Genomic DNA, 21856 nt, shown 5'->3' with positions numbered 1-21856 from the left:
TTAGCCCGGCGGCACACCAGGCTTTACTTGCCTTACCATCATCATCATCAAGTCCTTCGCAAAAAAAAAAAGCTCCTTCCGTGCACTCATCCCAAAGGGTTCATGGTTGGCAGCCCTATCATCACATTGAGGGCTAGAGGGAGTGGAAGGAAAGGAGTGAATTTACTTGAAAATGTGATAATGAAAACAGCAGAGAGTAGTGATAAGAAGAGCCAGCAACAGATAATTAATGGGACAAGAAAGACACCTGGGAATATACTCTATGGTGATGGTGAAACTTGCCATCTGTCAAGAGGCTAAGTTTTGAAAATGTGATTTTATTATTTATTTATTTTTGCCCAACAATCGTGATCCATATAGATTGACCTCACTGTCTAAAAGACATGAGGAAAAGGTGACCCTAAAAGCATTCTTAAGAAAGAATGAGATAACTACTTTTACTTTTAAGATGAAAAGGCCTCGTAAAAATCTGATATTTTCATGAATTTCGCAAGCCGTGACGTCATTGGACTAACTTCTCTCTGAAGTTGGCAATGGCAAGCTCTAATTAAGTTTGTCACTCTATTTTTATTGTTTAATTGAAGCAGTCTCACAGTACACAAAAGCCAAGCACATATAGTAGTGTTTAATGCAGAAAACTCATGCAAAACATGCCTCTTTATTATGCATTAAAACAGCAAGGATGGATGGACGGATGACTGTCATCCCCATCCACAGACATTAGGAGTGGCCATTACAGTAGCACCCACAATTGGGCTCACACACAGTTCTTCACTGATCATGTATTTGCTAGACTAAGTGTGCCATGAAATAAATGAAGTTAACAATGTCTTTGTGGGATGAAAGTGAAAACAGCTATTAAATTGTCACTCTGGTCAGCAAACAAAACAACACTGGACTGTTAATACAAAAGCAAGTCGTTTTCAAAGGCTTTTATTTGTAGTGGCAATCATGTTTTCTCTTAAGGTCTACATTTATTTCTGCTAAAAGCAGTCTGATTGATCCAAGAAACTAATGAGGAAAAACAGCTGCCATTATCTTTTGTTTCCACAATTGTGGATTGTTTTTTACATTTATTCTAGATCAGGAGGTCTACTAATGTGTATAGTATTCACCACAAGCCAAAATAGGTCAGTGTGAATCAGGCTTAAAGGGAATTAATGTTAAAACTAATTATTCAACAATCATTACTGCTTCATGCAATCAACATTCACTCCCTCTCCATAAAGAGAATAAGGATTTTTTTTTCTCAATTTGTCACATAATCATTTACATGCACAAATACATGATTGCAGATATATTTCATATTATAATGTGCTTTAAATATAGCAAACACAATTTAGTAAATTGAAAATGTAAAGTTTATTTCCCAATGGTACAGTAGGGACTTCCATGGATTTTGGGGCCTTTGAAACTCTACTTGTTGAAGATAAATAGTATGTAGTGCTTGTATTTTGGATGGACAGATGGACTGACAGAGGAATAGACAGATTTGTTTTTATTACAGAAATTCACATTTCTCTTTAGGGGTAGCATTTAAAAGGTGGTGGAAAGGTATTTGTTAAAGTATGCCCCTAGATAAAACCTATTTTAAAAGGAAACCCGACTGTAATGACAAGTTTGCTCTATATTATTTATTTGGTTATTAACATAACTATGAGATTCATTTTTCAAAAATAATTTCCAGTATAATACGTTTTGTAAAAACTTTATTTGGACATACGTGCATGGTGACGTAAATGGGGGCTCGGTCTCTGCCGTGCAATGTGAAACGTCTATAAAGAAAGCAAGCTAAGCCTCCGTAGCGCTCCTAAATGGACAATCAAAACTCGTGAATGCGTCTGGTGAATGAGCACAGCGATGTTAAAGTTCGTTCTTTTACATCTGAGGACACACTTTTAACAGTTTTAACCCAACTGTGCTGCAGACCTTAATCACCAACGAACAGCGCGTGCGGTACATACACCTCGGTCTTACACTGATGACGTCACACTCTGCGACACGTTAGAGCGTCAGCATATAAACAAACAATATTGCTACATCCCTTCTCTTTTAGAAGTTATCCCCAAATTTAACAATAAGGGTGCTAAATAATGTAACTAAAAATGTCCACTTATTCACCTTAGGAATTAGACATCCTCTCAACAAATATTACAGTAAAGAAAAGAAAATATCAAAAATGAAATAGTTCTCTTACATGATTTTCCATTACTCTTTAACTACAACTAAAAATAAACAATTAACAGCTTATCACAAATACAAAACATAAACAAAAATATTTACTTAGCATATAAACAAAAAATATTGCTGCAGGCGTGGGGAAGGGTGCCTCTCCCGATCACATGTTTGTTTAGGAACGCTACGGAGTCTTACCTTGCTTTCTTTATAGATGTTTCACATTGCTTGGCAGAGAGCGAGCCGCCATTCTACGTCACGACGCACTGAATGCTTTGCGACGTAAATAACAATGGCGGCGTACGTCCAAATAAAGTTTCTACAAAACATATTAAGCTGGAAATTATTTTTGAAAAGTGAATATCATAGTTAGTAACAACCAAATAAATAATATAGAGCAAACTTGTCATTACAGTCGGTGTTCCTTTTAAAAAAAGAAGACTTTGTGGCATCCTTGTTGAGTGGTTTGTAAGGATTCTGCGCAATGATGCACTCGCACATAACTTTTACGCAATGTGTGAGGTAGTTGATAAGCGAAGGACCTCAGGAAAGCTGACAGCAGCATCCCAAGTCGAACTCGTTCACCCACCACAGAACAATCACAACACAGCATTTGTGTGTCTCAGAGACAGATACCCGAGGGATAATTGCCCAATTGCTTCCACCTCTCTGCCATTCCACCTGTGGGAGAGAAATATTTCTTATAATTTGGAGAGCTTTATGTCAAGAGAGATGTGCCAGCTCATCGATCAATCCATTTTCTGTGCAGCTGTTTAAAGTCACAGGGAATCTGGAGACTACCCCAGTTGACTCCATGATAAGGGTTGAATTATTTTGGAAAATAATGTAATTGCATTTTCCCCCGCCGTATTGGGATTACGATTTAATATATGTATATTTTTTCAAGGACTTTTCTCATGTATTTTTTTTTAGTAAATGCAAGCAAAAAATTAATCCATATTGCAGAAATTTTAATGTATAAATAATTTGGTATTTTAGGTTAGACAGAGGCAAATAAACCATTAATTAATATATAAACTGTTTATCCACTTCAACTACAGTTGTAATCTTACTTTTATTAATATGGCTATGGTGAAGGAACGCCAGGATGCATAACAGTATTTCATGGCCTCATGCACTATCATAAATGATGATACCTTCTTTCAAAATGTGTTGCAAAAATGCCACCAAAAAAACATTAGCTCAGTAATTACAGTAACAGTAAACAAATCCCGAGTATGTTGACTTTTGTATAATACAGTGACTTCTTTACAGTAAATCTTTATGAAGTGAATATTTAAATTAAGCGTTGATCTGTACTTTTCTCAGTCAAGTATTAAAAGCCTTGGAACCAGAGTCCCAGTAGTCAAGTAATTGTATTCTAATCTGGACCACAGGTGTGTGTTTGTGTGCGCGCGCATGTGCCCTCTGTATCGTGTAGTTTTAAAATATCAAGATTGCTTCAACAATTGTTCTAGTATTTGTCTTTCTGCTTCTTGTTTGGTTTATTTCACTTACATGTGCGCACGTGTTTGACTTGTTAATGACTCTGAATATTATTATTGACAAACAGTATTCTTGCAAGTTGTTAAATATCAAACAGGACTATATACCGCTTGAATCAGCAACACAATAACAAAACGAGCTAAAATGTACAAACATTTAAAAGACTGGCTTGGCTTTGCCTTGTTTACTCTTTCGAGCTCCTTCAAACGCATGCATCTATTAGAATAAACATGTGCCCTAACCAGAATATGTTTTTTCCTTTTTTTTTTCCCCGAAAGATCTGCCCTACCCAGAATAAACGAAATAATAACATTTGTGTACTTTCCCTTAATGACCAGCTGTTAGTGTGCTTGGGAGGACACATGGTTCCAGACTGAGATTCTATCCCTCGCTGATGTCTTGGCAGGATGCCACACAGCTAAAGTCACGGCTCCTAAACAGCATTACAGATGAACTTACATGCCTAAAACCTCATCAGAAGACACACTATATATTGATTTAGGGTCAGCATTGAAGAGGAAGATCGTTGCTCATAATCTGGGATTGAATCACCTCAGTGCTACCTTGACCGGAGAACGGAAGCGATATTGAAAGTCTCTAACTTTAACACAAATGTGATCTATACATTCGACTCTTTGCAAGATTATATTATTTTCATCACTACTAATTTTTGAGCAAGCATCCCTTTCAGCTATGATTATTATGAATCAAATAAATACACTTGAGAAATTCTATCAATAAAGAATGATAATTGGGGAGCAATTACTGTATGTAAAAATGTGTTTTGGACTCTGGAGAGGAAAATATAGTCGCTAACCAGAGCCGGAAATGAATTACGGTACGTGGCCACCGGTGGTAATGCACCAAACAAACAAACAAAAAACTACCAAAATAAAGTCAACACAATTAGGCAACAGTGATTTTGGGTGCCAGTCTGAGCTCTAATTTTAATATATACAAGTCACACCTGAGTATGTCACAGGACCAGCCAAACTATTGAAAAATACATCAAATTAATTCCATCTGAAACACATGCATAAAGTGGATGTGTGTGGTGACACATAGACAATTTATTTGTGACACGCGTCAGTAATGTCATTTTTATTTCCTGTCGCCATGATGACATGATATCATCGAGGAACATTTGTCCCATTCCTCCAAATATTTGTCCCTCCTCCCGCAACATTTGTTCTTCTCCTCATTTCATCAATAGATCTCTGATGGGAGGCTCTAATGTGTAAACAGAGGATTAAGGGCAGAAGAGGTTGCAAATAAAGAAATCCATGGACAAACAAATAAAACACATTAAGGCCAAATCTAATTGGCGTGCGCACTTCTGCTGGCTGGGTTTAACAAGTTCCTACATCCTTGAATGCATTTCAAAGTTGAGCCATCTAATTTGGCCTTGAACTTCTTCCCAACGCCAAGCACAGAAAAGTCCCTTTTTTTAAGTTTTGGAGTTCATTTGGCAGCATGCAAATAGTTTACAGAGGTCAAAGTTGAAAGCCATGCCAGGCTAAAACTTTGCTTGTCTCATATCTTAGAGTTACTATTCTAAGAAACACATTGTTCAATTGTAGTTAGAAGTTTGCTGGCCTTTAACAACTCCCCTTAGCAGTTTGAACTATCGTTACCATAGCTCGAAAAAATATTTTCTGGGATGTTTACAGACATGGTCAAATAAGGGCACAACCCGAAACATTGCACTTTACTTTTGCATGTATTTTCATTTTAAAAGACATATTTTGAACAAGAGAGGGGAAACTTGACCGGTCTGTAAGGTTCCTTTTTCTTTATCGTTGGGGTCTTCTGCTAGATCTCGCATTCAAAAGATGGGGTATAGTCTTTAGCGGAGGTGAACCAGTCTCTTTGGGGAGGGAGATGTTGACACCTCATAGCGAGAGTTAGTCAAAACGGTATTGCTGACAATTGATGAGAAACGTTTAAAAAATGATGGACTAAACACTGACGAAATTGGGTTTTGGTCCATCAGTGTAATTGTCACCGGGTAAAGTACAGATGGAGCTCTCAGTCCGTCACTGACGGGCACCCGATTTGTTCACGATTGATGAATGACGGACTGACGATTACAGTTCGGTTCAGAAAAAATGACAGACTGATGTTGACAGCAGGGTGCCCAGGGAACTGACGAATGATGAATGATGAACCACCAACATTTTGTAAATTGCTCACTTCTGATATCCATGTGATATTAAAGGCAATTGAAATACCATTACTCAGGCCACATTCAGAGGAGTTGTGTTATTTTCATGCTGTGTCTGCAGATGTCTGAAATGTCACAATGAGGGGCAATGTCAACCCAAAATCCTCTGCCTAAGCATGTGTTCATTCAATTCTCAAAAACTAAGTATTTTTCCATGTTGAAGAGGTACAAAATACAAGGCATGCACACACATGCAGGCATATAGATATTTTTTTGACTTCTTCATTCCCTTCTAATTTCCCGCAGGTTAGACATTACTAATCTGCTTCTGACTCTTTAGACCAGGGGCGGGCACACTCGGTCCTCGAGGGCCGGAGTCCTGCAGGTTTTGGATGTTTTCCTTCTCCAAAATAGCTGATATATGATCAGCTCATCGACAAGCTCTGCATAAGCTTGGTAACGATCCTGTTGATTGGAATCAGCTGTGTTGCAGCAGGGAAACCTTCAAAACCTGCAGAACGCCGGCCCTTGAGGACCGAGTTTGCCCACCACTGCTTTAGACTATGTTTTTATGATAACACATGTTAATGACAAGCGTGTGCCCCAGTGGGTTCGATTCGTTACTGTATATTGGGTGTGATAAGGCAAAATCTATCTATTTTGTTGCAAGGCAAATATAAATTAGCCCTAAAATAGGATTAGTTGGTTTAATTTATTTTAAAAAAAGACCCCTGCGGAGTTCATAAAATGGTCTTAAATTAAGAATATTCTTTGGCAGATTTCTGTAGTGTGCCTCAGTGCATGAATGAACAAATTAGTTATTCAAATAATAAAAAATTTACACCTCATTGTTCCAATTTAACATGTTCTGAGTGAAGAAAAAAAGGTAAACATTCCTAATGTTAATGTTACAGAGGTCTAGACATGTTGGGTTTATTAGGTTTATATTTCATGCAGTCTATTAGCACAATATTGTCATCATATCGGCCTACTTGCGTTAAAACCCTCTAAATATAAGCTTGCGCAGTATGATGCTTTGTTTAACTTGATTTAGCTTCCCACACACACAGGGGACCAATTTAAGTGTTTTTGTTATCGACTACACTAAATACTATGAAAGAGACTGCGGCAGCTGTAACATTCATGATGAGGTCATGTAGTGTATCACAAAATGTGAAACAATTAAGCAAATGAATACAACTTTTTGACAGTGCTTAAGAAACACAATAATTTTTATATTTTATATCATGTACTAAAAAATACTGACCTAATTGAAATACATTAAGCTTCCACAATTTAAATACAAACATTAATTTGATTCAAGTGTATTTTATGTGTGAATTGCAAGTGCTTTATTATTGTTCCTACATCTTCTACGAATGGCTCTCAAATTCAACATCCAACCTGATTCAGGCCTTTCCCTCCTAGAAAGTCGCAGAGGAGCATACTGACCTTTTCATTTGACCCGATGCCTGTCAATCTCATGTTTGATATGCTGAAACCTCCATTAATTAACCTTTCAAGTCCAACAACATAGCTAAAATGTTCTAATTAGTAGCTGCAGCATCAAATGGAATCCTTATGAACCCAATTAATAAGATGAGGAAAATGAAGTCACAAGGGAGAAACGCTGATTAATGCAGTAAAAGGGTATAAAAACAAGCTCCTACATAGGAAATGATAATGGAAGCAACTTGTAGCCCCAGCTTTGACTCAAAGCGCAATTATATGACTATTTCAATTAAGCTTCAAATATAAATAAATATATATATATATATATATAATAAAAATATCCATCATTGTGGTACTCTATTATTTAATGACTGTTCTCAAAGCAGAGATATAGTGTTGGTAGTGCTGAATGTGTGTAGCTTGTGTTCGTTTTACTTGGTGGTTTATCATCAGAACCCTGTTTAAAAAAACATACCGGTACATGATGTGCTCAGACGTTAATTTGAAGTAAAGCTTGTTTCATTTGAGAGTGAAATTTACAGTGGTGTATTTCTACTCTATATTTGGCCAGGTAACTCTTGTGCTCAGGGTGAATTTACACTAAACTGTAGGTCCAAGTGGTGACATTGACACGGTGAAGTAGTGGTAATAGATTCTGTTGGAGCGTTTGATGAACAACTGTTGGATAAAGTGATCATATCCGCTACCAGCCTCCTCCTTATTCCGCTATCTTGCCTAACCTGCCTTTCCAAGCATCCTGGCCACGAAGTGCTTCGGTAAAATAGAAATTTGAACCACCAGATTTACAGTCAAGGTTCCTACTCAGCTATCGACATAGCCTCCACAACATACTTAATAGTTCATTACTGTATTACACATTATTTTCAAAAACACTTGATCTCAATTCTCAGACTGTTCAGTAAATATTTATTCATACACATAAATGTTCTGGGTTTATAAGAAAACTTGTTTGAAAAATAGTTCTTCTTACTTTTGTGATCAAAAGCACTGATTTGAATCTCAATTGTTGCAATAGTTTTCAAATAAAGAACAACTATAGCAACATTTGATCAATCCATACAATATCACACTTTATTTTGCCATTTAAGTGTAAAAAAAATACCACCGATGTAAGCCCCACTTATTTCCGATCAAACCACGCCCACTTCCGATTTAGACCGCACCCACTTCCTGCTTAGGCCAGGCCCCCTCCGAATACAGCTAGAGATCATTTAGATGGTTGAACAGATACACATACAGAGACAGATAGTGGTGTACTCGCTCATCCCTAGTGGTTTGCACGCCTGCCTCACAGTTCCGTGCTTTAGGGTTTGAATCTAGGCCAGTGGTCAGCAACTTAGTTTGGCCCTGGCCCAATTTTTTAAAAAGCCTGTGCAATTTCTCCACATTTTTAAATAAGATTTTTGTCTTCCTTGGGGGAGCGTAACAGAAAATAGTTGAGAAGCACTACTAGTGAATACAGGCACCCGATTGGCCGCGTAACACTAAACACAGGAGTGGAGCACTTCCAAACGACATCATGACAAGATCATGACAATATAGAAGCACTTTTAATACCATGAATATTGTGACTCTCTGTGAAGTTTTGCATGTTTTCCATAAGCGCGTTATTATGCATCCACATCTACACACCTTTAAATTGCTGTGGCAGTTTAAAATGCTGCACTTTACCGTACACTCAAGCAATTATTTATTTATTTTTGGGCTTGACTAAATGTTCACTATTGGCACTGATTTATTCCAATGATTAAATGTGAATATGTGAGAAGAATTAATGAACATTTCCACAGGCATGCATTCCAACCAAAAAGGCCAGTGTGGATGTAACACACACACACCCACACACCCACACCCACACACACACACACATGAGTTTGATAATGGTAAAGAATCACTTGTAGGCAAATTAGAGGCCAGCATTAAGGTAGAAAAAGCACGATGCAAGTGAAAGCTTAATCCATCAATTCAACATTACAAGAATGAAAACCCGCAAAACCCTAAATTTTATACTTTTAAAATAGAAATGTAATCTTTCATTCTTATTGAATCATGTTGCCTGGAAGCAAAGAGTTGAATAGCTTAAGATCAGGTGATTTTTTTTTCCCTACTGTCACAGCCTAAGAAATCAAGCCTCACTGTGACACACCTTGACTGTTAGTCTGTTTGAAGAAACTGTGACCAGCACTCTGACAAGGTTAAGAAGTTCACTGCTTCCCAACAGGTTCCTAATTATCAAGAGCAAGAAGTAAAACTTCTGTGTCTTCCCTGCACTCTGAGCTGGTCTCCCAGTAGGTTGTAGCTTTAAAAGCACACGATCAAACAAGAGGACAGGTTGAAGACGGGCATCTGATGCATAGAGCAGCTCATTGAATTCCATTTGATTTCTGTACGACTTGGTTAATTTCTGCTGCATGCTGCTGTGAACAGACAGATTTGCTGAAATTCACAATGGGTAAAATAGCTAATTTATGAAGAGGGGAAAAGTTGTTGAAGGGAAGAATGTTTTAATGGATGAGAACCAATGCAAGAGTAAAATACAAATTAGACTGCAGTATCGGTGTGTTTATTACGACTTGGAACAAAACAAAGTTAACCACAAAGCTATCTGTGATTCGCTCTAAATGGACTTGTGAGTGCGGGGGAAACAGCTCATTAGCTATTGACACAGTGGATGCACCCGTAGTGAAAAATCTAATTGTTCTTCTTTGATTTCATTTCATTTCATTTTCATTGATTTCATTTGATTTGATGTGAATGGCCTATCGGGCCAAGTTAACCAAACACTTTTAGATCTTGTACATAAAACTTTCACAAAATAATGTTAGGCACATCAGTAATGTTAAGGTTCAAATCTGACGTTCATGCATGCTGGATTCAAAGTTTATTTCCCTATGATCGAGAGGAAACCAATCAGGGGTGTAGTTTTTTTGTTTTCCTTCACCTTAATCTACTGGGATAGGCTTCATCCTTGCTCGCTGTAACCCTGGCCATTTAAAGTCACATAAAATAAATGAATGGACCTATAATCGAGGCAGGAAGTCATGCGTGATTGATTGCTGAAATGTGTTGCACAGCATCCTTCCTTAAATTAGAATTTTATAACTACTATAATAAATGACATAACCTGCTAAACACATGCTTTTGTCACAAACTTTGTAGATTTTAGAATCCAGAAAAAAAAGTGGACTCATCATGGCTGGCAAATAAAAATGGAATGAATAAATAAATATAATGAGTTCTACACAAAGAAATGAAACCTCAGCAGAGACTCATGCTGCGATCACAAGCCCTTAACCAGCTCCCACTGAGATGGCTGCACCTCTACCATTATTAACTTCAGGTCACCTGCCATAAACAACCTCAGTCCACTTCCTTTGCAATCTACACTTGATTTTGAATACACTCCAGGGCACCGCCCAGCTCTGTGAAGCTGAACAAGTCACTGAAATCTGCATGTAAATCAATTCTCATTGTTTGTGGCACCTCTCACTTTTTTTTATTTATTTAGTTGTCAGACAGGAGCTTAACTCATTGTTCCATGATGTATTGCTCTGTTAGTGCACAATGGGGAGTAAAACAAAAGGTGTTCCCTTTTTTTTATACATAAGAATAGTCTCTGTCAATAAAAAAATATATTCATCAGAAAGAGGAGAAATGATGAGGTGGTTAAATAGTGAGTAAGCCACTGTGAAAGATTGGGTCAGTAAAAAAAAACGAAGCATTAGGATAATTTGAGGTGACATGGAGGAGTAATATATGTAATTTATTCTATGATAAGCGTGTCACTGATCTGTTTAGGGTAATCAAACACTTGACATTATTCCTATTATTAGGCTGTCAGCATAGCATAAATGTAATATGCCAAGCATACATTGTTTCAATTAGAGTCTGCAATGATATGATGCAATGTTTTTCATGCCTGTTTCAAGTTTTTAATGACATCCTCCTGGCAAATGACACTGCAGAATATGTACGTCTTATTTTGTTGGATTTGACTGTAGCATTCAATATGGTGGACCACAGTATTCTGTTGGCTCGTTTGCAGCACCAGGTGGGCATTAGCGGTAGTGCTCTTGAGTGGATTTCATCATATTTGGCTGACAGAACTTCATATTGTGTTCCACAGGGTTCTTTTTGGGGGGCCATCCTGTTTTCATTGTATTTGCATCCCCCTGGTTTCATCTTTAAAAAACTTGGGATTTTTTTTCACTGCTATGCAGATGACAGGCCACTTTTGTCCTGTCGAAAGGAAATGAAGGCCTGAATGGCACTCAATTTCTTGAATTTCAGTGAAAATAAAACAGAAGTTATGGTCTTTGGTCTCAGTGACCCATCTTATCCTACTGAAGTCTTGTCTCGAATGTGGGTGTTAAGATGGACAGTGATTTTACATTGATGCTGTCAAATCCATCCTTTTTCATCTTAGACAGGAGGCTAAGGTTCAGACTCTGCTTTCTCAGCAGCAGTTTGAAATGGGAATCCATGCCTTCATTGCATCTCGCCTGGATTACTACATGCACTTTATTTTGGAGTCAGCCAGTCCTCTCTCAGAAGTCTCCAGTTGGTTCAAAGTGCCAATGCTCGTCCACTAACTGGTGCTCGTAGGAGGGAGCACATAACTCAAATTCTGGCCTCTCTTCACTGACTGCCTGTACATTTCAGAGTTCATTTTAAGATTCTTCTATTTGTCTTCAAATCTCTAAATGGTCTTTCCTCACCTTACCTCTCTGAGCTCATTCACCCCTACTTCCTCAGGTCAGCGGACCAGACAGCACTTGCAGCGATAGTTGTTTTAAATTGCTCTATTAATAAAGTTGAGTTGTGTTGTTTTCACATCCATCATAGTCTTTTAAGCTTGCTTGGGAACATATTTTCAGTTATTTGTTACTGTAAGCTACAATGGCGTATTAGGGCCACGTATAAATATATGTATTCTTTTTATTTGTATTTTTTTTTTTTTTTCAGAGGGCGGTAATATTTCGAGAAAAAACTCGCAAGTTTGCCACTTCATTAAGTCTCATATTTGCCACTTTATAAAGTGGCAAATTTACGAGTTTATAAAGTGGCAAATTTCAGAAACTTACGAGTTATACACATTGCGTACTACTTGGATGTTTCTGCCAATACTTTTCGGCCGGGTTTTTAAATAAGGAGATAGTAATTGCTTTAGCAGAGATGAACCATATGATGTTTGAAGCGTTGGGTACGGCCAGCGACAAAGATGTCTCACTTTACGAAGGTCTACACCCTGAGGATCAAGCATTTAAGCATATCAAGTTTAATCAAGAATGAATCCGTCTCCATCCTGCCTTTTCATTTATAAACAGTGTCCCATTAACCACCAACGAATCCTCACATTAGACTACAGCTATGCTACGTGTATCTGTCATTAATTTCTGAGGTTTTTTCTCACAAATTTGTCACTTTAAAAAAAATTATGTATATATACGTGGCCCTAATACGCCGTCGTAATAATCAATTTTGAATGGAGAATTAATTTTTAAAAAATCATATGTTGCAAAATGACACACTGAAAGTCCACTGCAGTCTCATTCCAAGACTCAGTCCATGTTTGTGAATTTTCACGGGTCAGGATCATTAGAGCAATATTTACAATAATACTTGTTGTTCAACTTAGCCAACAAACACCAAATGACTCACAGCGCATTTGTGCAGACATCTCTGCTCAGTGTTAAAGAGAATTTCTCCTCAAGGATCAATAATGTAAAGTAAATAAACTCAATCGGTACTTATCTACATGAACGTTTGTACAAGGATTTGGCACCAGTTTGTTGTGGTGCTCAAGTGCGTTATGTCATAATGCCGTTGTTATTATCAGGATGGTTTCAGACACCCTTAACATATTTGCTGAGTGTATAATTGGGACTCCTACACACAAATGTGTAATTTAAAGTTTTTAAAAAGACATCATACATTTATTATTTTTAATTTTTTATTTTATGTATTTATTTTATTTATTTATTTTTTTTTTTAATTTTTAATTTTTTAATTTTTAAAGCTGGACTTCAAACTGACTGAAAACAGATCCTTCTACTTCTATCTCCTCTCCTCACTCTTCCCTGATGTGCCCACAGGTGTTATGTTGATGACAAAGCCTCCAAGGTGGCCTGGCTCAATCGATCAAACATTATCTTTGCCGGTGAGGACAAGTGGTCTCTAGACCCCAGAGTCGATCTGGTTACCAAAGGACAACTTGAGTACAGCCTACGCATCCAGAAGGTAATAATGACCCAAGAGGTGACAATACAGAGGAGACAACATGCATGATTGTGAAGAAAGGACGGTTGTGTGTTGTACTTATGGTTGGTTGCAAAACTTATCACTATTTGAATGTACACTGCATGCTTCTTCATAACATTACATTATTATCAGTTAGAATAACAGAGTTGAGCCATGCAAGTAAGTGGTTGTAAGTCATTAGTACAGTACATTCAAAAAACAATAAAACGTGCAGTGTGGTGCGCACATGCGGATAACGTGTAGATTTGAGCATATTGTTAAAAAAAAAAATAGATGTCTGTAAATATTGTGCACCAATCATTTCCTAACGTCTGTTATTTTGAATATTTATTATTAACGTTATTTCATTATTTATTTGTAACTATGATGTTGATCCTATTTCTAATCGTGTCTATATTTATTTTGTTATTTTCTCAACTCTTTTTGAAGAGCTCTTCGCTATCTGTTAAACTGTGTACGGGCACAATCAGAATGGTATAATATTTGACATGCTGGCAAAGGGTGTCAGGGTCATCGTATTGTAGAATTTTTACGAGTGAATCCCTAGTTTACACTCTGTTATTGTATGGATCGTATGAATGACTTGTGGTTATTTTAATTCTTTTTTTTTTTTAAGGAAATCAATATGTTGTTCTTAGTGATTCTAAGATAGTAAATATGAATAACTAACATTATGCATTATTGTTTAGGTGGATGTTTATGATGAAGGATCGTACACTTGTTCCATTCAGACAAAGCAGCAAGCTAAGCCCTCATTGGTCTACCTCATTGTACAAGGTAAGCTATATCTATATAATAATAAAAAACCCTGAATGAATGAATGAATAAATAAATAAATAAATAAACAAACAAACAAATAAATAAATAAATAAATAAATAAATAAAAGAGTTAGTCAACACCTCCCCCCTTTTTTACACCAATAATTATATATACATTTAAATATATATATATACTGTCAAATTTAAACCTTTAAATGATAAAATGATGACTCACAAGGCCATCAGCGGATAGGACCCATAGTGCAATTTCCGGAGACACAACAGCTGACCATAGAACCTATTGTAGAACCAAGAATAGAAGATATGAACCATTAGCTGTGTATTTAAAGGTCAATATGTGAATCGATGTTTCTCTCTGAGATCCATGGCAACAAATTGCCCTGTCTTCATTCAATGCATTGTGATTAACTGCTTGATCATTGAATGTTCCGTGTCCACCTTCAAACTCTTCCAGGAGCCTCATTTATCTCAGCTAATAGGACAGCTATAACCAAACATTGATTATTTCTCCTTAATTCTCTGCTATTTTGTCCTCTGCTGTGTCTCTTAAAGTTCCATTCAATTGTATTCCTGTAGTGATGATTATCTGTTGCATTTCCCCACTCGGTGGGTGAAAATTTGTCTGGTAATTAATGTAAATATACTTGCTGGGGACATGTCCCTGTGCTTGCATAAGTTCACTCCAAATACTCAGATTTCCCTCCACTGTCCAAAAATAGGCATGTGAGACCAGTAGTTTCCAACCAGGTTGCCACAGGCCTCTAGTGTGCACAGGAATGCTGTGAGAGATGATTAAATTACACTTAATTTGACTAAAATTATTATTCATTTGTTACAGCAAATGTAACAGAGTAAATAAAAATCGTTACTACCCACATGTGATTGTGAGTAAATACATTCAACCTCCCCGTTTTATTGTCGTATTTTTGCTCCTCTAAATTACTAAATTGCTCCTCAAATAAAATCATTAATTAGCTAATTTAATCATCAAAGAACAAAAAGTAATTTTGAACCTTGTAATCTAAATCCTCTTTCTTTGTTTAATGACTTTCAGTATGTCAAATTCAATCATCAAATCAGGTTTTATTTATTGAGCACATTTCAGACATTAGAAGTACAATGTAAAGTGCTTTAGAAATGGCAACAAACATACAAAAACCCACCCACTCACGAACACACACACACACATGTTAACTTATAATGTCAAGATATGGTAAGGCAATCAGGAGTCACGTGAGGAAAAACTTCCTGTGGGAGCCATCCACACCGAGAGGCACCACATCTCCTTGGCGCCAACCATGGCCCCCAGTAACAAGTCGAGGACCACATAACCAAAGCTGACAATTTTCTGCTTGCAGGGATGGTGAAATAATTGGAAAACAAATGATCAGACAAAGCAAATTTGCAGTGCAAGGAAAAAGTGGTGAACTGAGCAGGCCACTGATGAGAAAGCACCAGGGGGCACTAAGCACGACACGAATCCTCATTTAACAGCCTGTGTTCAGACCAATCCAATTAGATCTTTATGAAATGTAGGGCAATCTTTTCAGATGAGAAGTGTGCATGCGTGTGCGTGAAAAAGAGCTTTTGTGAGTATTTTTTCCACATGTTAGTTGGTATTATAATTGATAAAGCTATATTTAGCTTGAATAACACACACTCAAATATTATACGCAACCCAAAAATCCCCTTCAAAAGCATTTTTTGCGGCGACAGTAGCGAGAAATAGTAGCATAAACAGTGTCAAGCGGGAAAATAGTGATGACAAAATGTAATTTAGCATGACGAAAGCGTGTTAAAATAACGTTGGCAGACTGACCCTTGATGGACTGCGCTGGGCGCCCATGAAATGAACTGTCAGTCCTAAAATAGAGGCTGTAATTTAGCAATGATGGAATCCCAATGAAAATATCGTTGACACATTGACGATTACAGTTTGATTTGGCTTGAAATAGTGACGATTGGCGATGCTGGAAGGGTGTCCCACCGATTGCCGAATGAATGACAGACGCTCAAAATTCAATGACGCACCCACCTCTGCAAAAATAATTTCAAAGTGATAAAGGGAAAGAAAACTGGACAGAAGAAATTGACTAAGGACTAAAAATAATACACAGAATTTACACCCCTATTTTAACGGACAGTTCAAAAGATAATAAGAATCTAAAAACTGTTTTTGTGTATGTCATCCCAGATTTGAATATAAACATTAAGGGATGTACATCAGATAATTTAGCATTACCTACACTACAATGGACTAAACAGAACAGGTTGAAACCGGTTATCATCTGCTTTGAATCCTTGTCAACACTACAGAACATGGAAACTGCATGAAATTGCAAACAATTGGTTTAATCTATGCTTTTATTTTATTTTGATTGACTGGCGATCAGTCCAGAATCCAGCCTCTTGTCAAATGGGATAGGCTGCAACCCACTTGTGATCCACGACATCAGAAAATTATTGAATATTTGATAAAAAAAATTAAAGCTACTGAAAGCAGACAATTTAACTTCGAATCGCTACTGCCACCTGTGGCCAGAAAATGAAACTGCATGTTGCCTTCTTCACGTAAACAACACGCATATGGGGGAGCGCGGGAAATTTGAACCCAAATCCAATCCGAAAACTATTGGCCATAGGCTTGCAGGAGTTCCCATTATGAACAGCTAAAATGTTAATCTACTAATTCAAAAATGTTTCAGTCATAAATGGTCAAATAAAAAGGCTATTGTAAAGATATTTTTTGGCATATTTTTACAAAGTGCCAATTTAATTCATTTGAATGAATTTTCCCCCTCATCATATTCTATTCAATCAATTACCATTGTGCAGTCGTATTTACTGTTTTTTCATAAATCTATTTGTTTTACTTCTGTGATTTTAACCAACCTGACCAGGCAACATGGATTAGGTGCACAAATTATTCTCCAGTGTCACTTTCATAAGCAGCTTTTCCTTTAGGATGCATTAAACATTCATAAATGTCACAAGAGCAGAGTGGCAGATAGTTTGGCGAGACCCTTTAACAGATTTTCTTTGCATGTTGTGACCCCTTTTCAATACGTTTTGTCCACTGAGATGTGACGTGTAAAAGTGTTACAGTCACTTCCTCTTGATAATGAAAAACTGAATTATTAATTTTTGACTCTGGCCAAACAGGGATTTTTAATCAGACTACTATATCTGTTTCAATACATGTAGTTTGTGGTTTGGATGTTTAGCTGATATGATCAAGGCTGCTCAAAAGTATATATTTTTATTGACATTAATGCAACCACCAAACTTTGTTTTGACATCACAAAAAAAATGGACTTAAAGACACAAACAAACATTTCCTTTAATGTCACCCTGTTGTAGTATTTATGTACTCAATCATCAGAACCCTGTGAAGGGCCACTTAGCACAATCCAGGCGGGTGGGTTGCATTGCTTGTGTGCACAAGTGTCTGTATGTCTCCTCTACTCGGCATCCTGGCCCAGGAAGTAAAGTGACCTTTTATGAATTATCATGGGACAACGGAAGCTTTCAAGTGAAGCTTTTGAAGCCACTTCCCTCCTCCCATCACACACCATCTTGACCCCTACTTCCTAATGCCAGTGTTCTTCCAATTCCTCCATGTTTTTGTTCTTTTTTTGAGTGCTGGTCTTTTTTCTTTTTCTTTTTTTAATACAATGTGGACATTGTTTGACTATCTAGATAATAGCAGTTCTAAAATTGAATGATCATACTCATACACATTATTGCTTGTTTTGCTATCGGCAAAATGTGGTTCATTCTACAACGAATGCTATGTGTTTGCCATTAGGCTGTAATAGCCTTTACTCACTAAAAGAGCTGTCTAGTGATGGGGAAATGAAGCTTCATGAAGCACTTGCGATACTTTTTGACTCCTCAAGAAGGCACTCATGATTCAAAGATGCACCATCTAGAGGAGTCAAAAAGTATCGCAAATGCTTCATGGAGCTTCATTTTGCCATCACTAGAGCTGTCTACAGTCTTTCACTGAAGTTACCATTATTGAATGTCAAGGACATTTCAACTATTAACCATCATATGAAATGAAGCATGGCTATTTATTAGGTCTAGAACGTGAATTAGCTCCTAAATAGCAATGGGGTTATTATACATTATTGCAATTTGCATTACAAGCACATTGACAATATGCACGGCAACGCATTAAGCACTTTCGGCGAAAAGGATAGGCGGTGTTACAGTTTGCGCTGTCAATATGTTTTAAACTATGAAGTTGCCATCTGACGGAAAAAAATAACTTCACATATTAAATGTGTGAAGTGAGCATATTCAGTAGTTGTGCTGCTACTTTTTGTGGTTAGAAAAATGTTACAATTTTAAAGATGAAGAGATAGCTCCTCTGACAAACAATGGGATGTGCCACCCACTATTTTTCAGCAATTCAGCTCAACTTTACGTTTTAACACGTTTCCCAGTGACCCCTAACTACAAAGGAGATGGAAGGTAAATATTCACAGAGGCAACTCTTTTCTGATTTTGTAAAAATAACTTTTTAAATAAAACGTTTTCCAATTGGAAGAAAGTAGTGCAGTCATGGCAATTAACATTTGGCTTCCCTACGCCACCACCATGATTGACATCACCAATAGGCATAATTAGTGACCAGAATTTTACCTTTCATCACAATGCAACCCGGGATTCTAGTTCAAGTAAGCTATTTTAACCTAAAACCTAAAAACAAAAACTTCAGCGTACTTATAAGCGGAAGTTTTGTCGTCCTTGTTTGGTGAAATTCACTCGGGTTTAGAGAAGCAAAGAGCGCTCCCCTCCCATTAATTTTATAAAGCAGCTTGTGCTTGAACTGACTCCTTTCCTTGCACTGCCTGACGCACTGGGCTTCAGCACTCCGTTTTTTGGGGCACTTTGAAAATGCGAACGGCACATTTTAACAGTTTCCGAACGGTCGAAGTGAAGCAGTGTGCTATGAGCGTAGTCCCAAACAGACCCTAGGGAACAGGGATTTTTGGTGCCAGTCCGAGCTCCGATTTGAACATATACAAGTTGCACCTGAGTATAAGCCGCAGGACTGGCCAAACTATGAAAAAAGTGTGATTTCCATCCATCCATCCATTTACTACCGCTTATCTGGGGTTGGGTCGCGGGGGCAGCAGCTTTAGGAGGGAAACCCAGACTTTCCTCTCCCCAGCCACTTCAACCAACTCCTTTGGCAGGATCCCAAGGCATTCCCAAGCCAACCGAGAGACATAGTCTCTCCAGCGTGTCCTGGGTCGTCCCCGGGGCCTCCCGCCAGTGGGACATGCCCAGAACACCTCTCCGGGGAGGCTTCCAGGAAAAAAGTGATAAAAATTGATTGTGGTTTCCCTTGCTAGGGCATGGGTCACCGGGACCCCCTTCTGTAGGCAGGGCTTGAAGGTGAGCGTCTGGTGGCCGGGCTTTCACCCATGGGGCCGGCCGGGCATAGCCCAAAGAGGCAGTGGGTCCCAATTCCTCTGGGCTCACCACGTGTAGGAGGGGCCAAAGGGGTGCGTCGTGAGCTGGGTGACGGCCAAAGGCGGGGACCTTGGCGGTCCGATCCCCGGCTACAGAACCTGGAAAAGTCTGACTTATAGTCCAAAAATATGGTACTTGGATAGCTGCAACAATTCTAAAACTAATATGTCATTCATGGTAACTTTAAGTAGTCCTGCAGACAGCAAGTGAACTTTGCCAAGTTTGACACTGTCATTGTTGTCATTATGCATTTAATTGCTAACCAGAGGTTAATACACTACCTTACCCCAAATATAGAAGTGTGAAATGCATCAACTCAATTATTTTTTAATCATGAAAAATAAATAATTGACATGCTTTGACCTCCCGCCGGACTCAAGCAAATCTATTTTTTTCTATGGCTATGTTAAGGACTATCAATGTGCCTTTTGAGCATTTAAAAAGAATGAAAGGAACCATAATTGGCGGCCAATGAACACGCCCACAGAAGCGTGAACTACTTTTTTTTTTCTTTTTTTTATGTGCTGAGCTCAATCAACAGAAATACCAGCACTTGGTCTAACCTGCCTCTGTGCAGTTTGCCACGCTTGAATGTTCTCAATATCAAGGCTCACATGAAAAGTAAGCAGCACACATTTGTCTTATTATGCCTGAAATGAGAATGATTGTAGAGCAACAGCTACAGAAACTACAACCATGCTTCGACCTCCCGCAGGACTCAAGCAAATCCGTTTTTTTTCAATGGCTATGTTAAGTAAGCAGCACACTTTTGCCTTATTAGGCCTGAAATAACAATGATTGTCGAGCAACAGCTAAGTACAACCATATTCATAAGCCCTCGAGGGATAGGTTTCCACACAGATTGTCCTCCTGTCTTTGAACCGTCATAATGAAACTCCTTGAAGTTTTAATGAAAGCAACAATTCACGTTTCACCTTTTTTCCTCCTCGAGCATAGACCGGATCTCTTGAAAATAAAACTGCACTCCCCTTTAATCTTCTTTATGCTGGCCGCAAGAAGTCGTCTCATGCATTTAAATGGGGCCATTCCATTGACACATATGACAACAGGGGTATTGACAATGGCTGCAGGTGAACCACTTTGGCCATATTTGAAAGACTATCCAAGAGAATGGTCGCCATTACTGGCTAGTATAATCTTGGTTTAATCTTTAATACAGATGACTGCTATTTGCCTTTTCATCGCCGTGCGTTCTGTGTGAACTCACCAGCAACCTTTGCCTGCGTCTTTCATCTTTTCTGTGTGTGACCCGGCCTGTCCGACAGATGGACTCCGCTTGGACATTGTGCTCCTCACCCCTCTGAATATCGCATAGAGACGCAGAGTTACGCCTGACCGCACCTGCAACTCTACGGGGAATGGTGCAATATGTAGACGTGTGAAATGAAATAGGAAAGGTCATGTCAGTGTGTTGTGGGTTTGGGTGTCACAACTTTAAGCAGTGAATCAATTCTTACTGCAACTATATGCTTTTTAGCATTTACACCCTGGTGTGGTTGAATAGAATTCGGTGCCCTTTTTATCCTTTGTCTTCAGTCTAGATCGCAAAAGTCACATCATACTGTGAACTTTTGAATATGTTTTTATACATGGACCACTCATATTTTTACCTGTGCTTCAAGTCAATTTTACTGCGAAACTGTAGACTCACACACAGACGCGTACAATTGATTACATCATCCGTCCGGGGTGATTCAACGCTTTGGCCTCGTGCATTGACTCCAGCAAACCAAGTTTGTTGTTCTGTCTTGTCATGGTCAAGGACTGCGAGAGTTGAAGTAACAAATATCTTCATTTGTTTTGGTTGTGTGGCACCATCTTTGTTTCCTTCGGCATTAACGGCCAGTTGGTAGAGAACCATGTGGGATACAAAATGTTTCATGGAGCTAGCTTGAGGAATCACTTCTGTTCATGGCATGGCATTTGCATTTGAGGTATACATTCTCTCCTTTTAATTTTGCTCATGGAAATCTAATATCCAGTATATAC

The 21856-nt window shown here is 38.1% G+C and overlaps 1 protein-coding gene across 2 annotated transcripts in view; it reads left to right on the top strand.

Annotated features, from left to right (window-relative positions):
* The window catches only part of lsamp (limbic system associated membrane protein), a 285330-nt gene that overhangs the window by 232999 nt on the left and 30475 nt on the right, over window positions 1–21856 (top strand). For both annotated transcript variants that reach the window (XM_086081116.1, XM_086081115.1), the window contains 2 exons: window positions 13414–13558; window positions 14269–14356. In XM_086081116.1, coding sequence (XP_085937242.1) covers window positions 13414–13558; window positions 14269–14356 — 233 coding nt within the window. The remainder of the gene's footprint in view (window positions 1–13413; window positions 13559–14268; window positions 14357–21856) is intronic.

This window comes from Leptonotus elevatus, chromosome 7, assembly GCF_054856555.1.
Source record: "Leptonotus elevatus isolate MCC_2025b chromosome 7, RoL_Lele_1.0, whole genome shotgun sequence".
Taxonomy (NCBI): Eukaryota; Metazoa; Chordata; class Actinopteri; order Syngnathiformes; family Syngnathidae; genus Leptonotus; species Leptonotus elevatus.
This window is presented reverse-complemented; position numbering and strand designations above follow the sequence as displayed.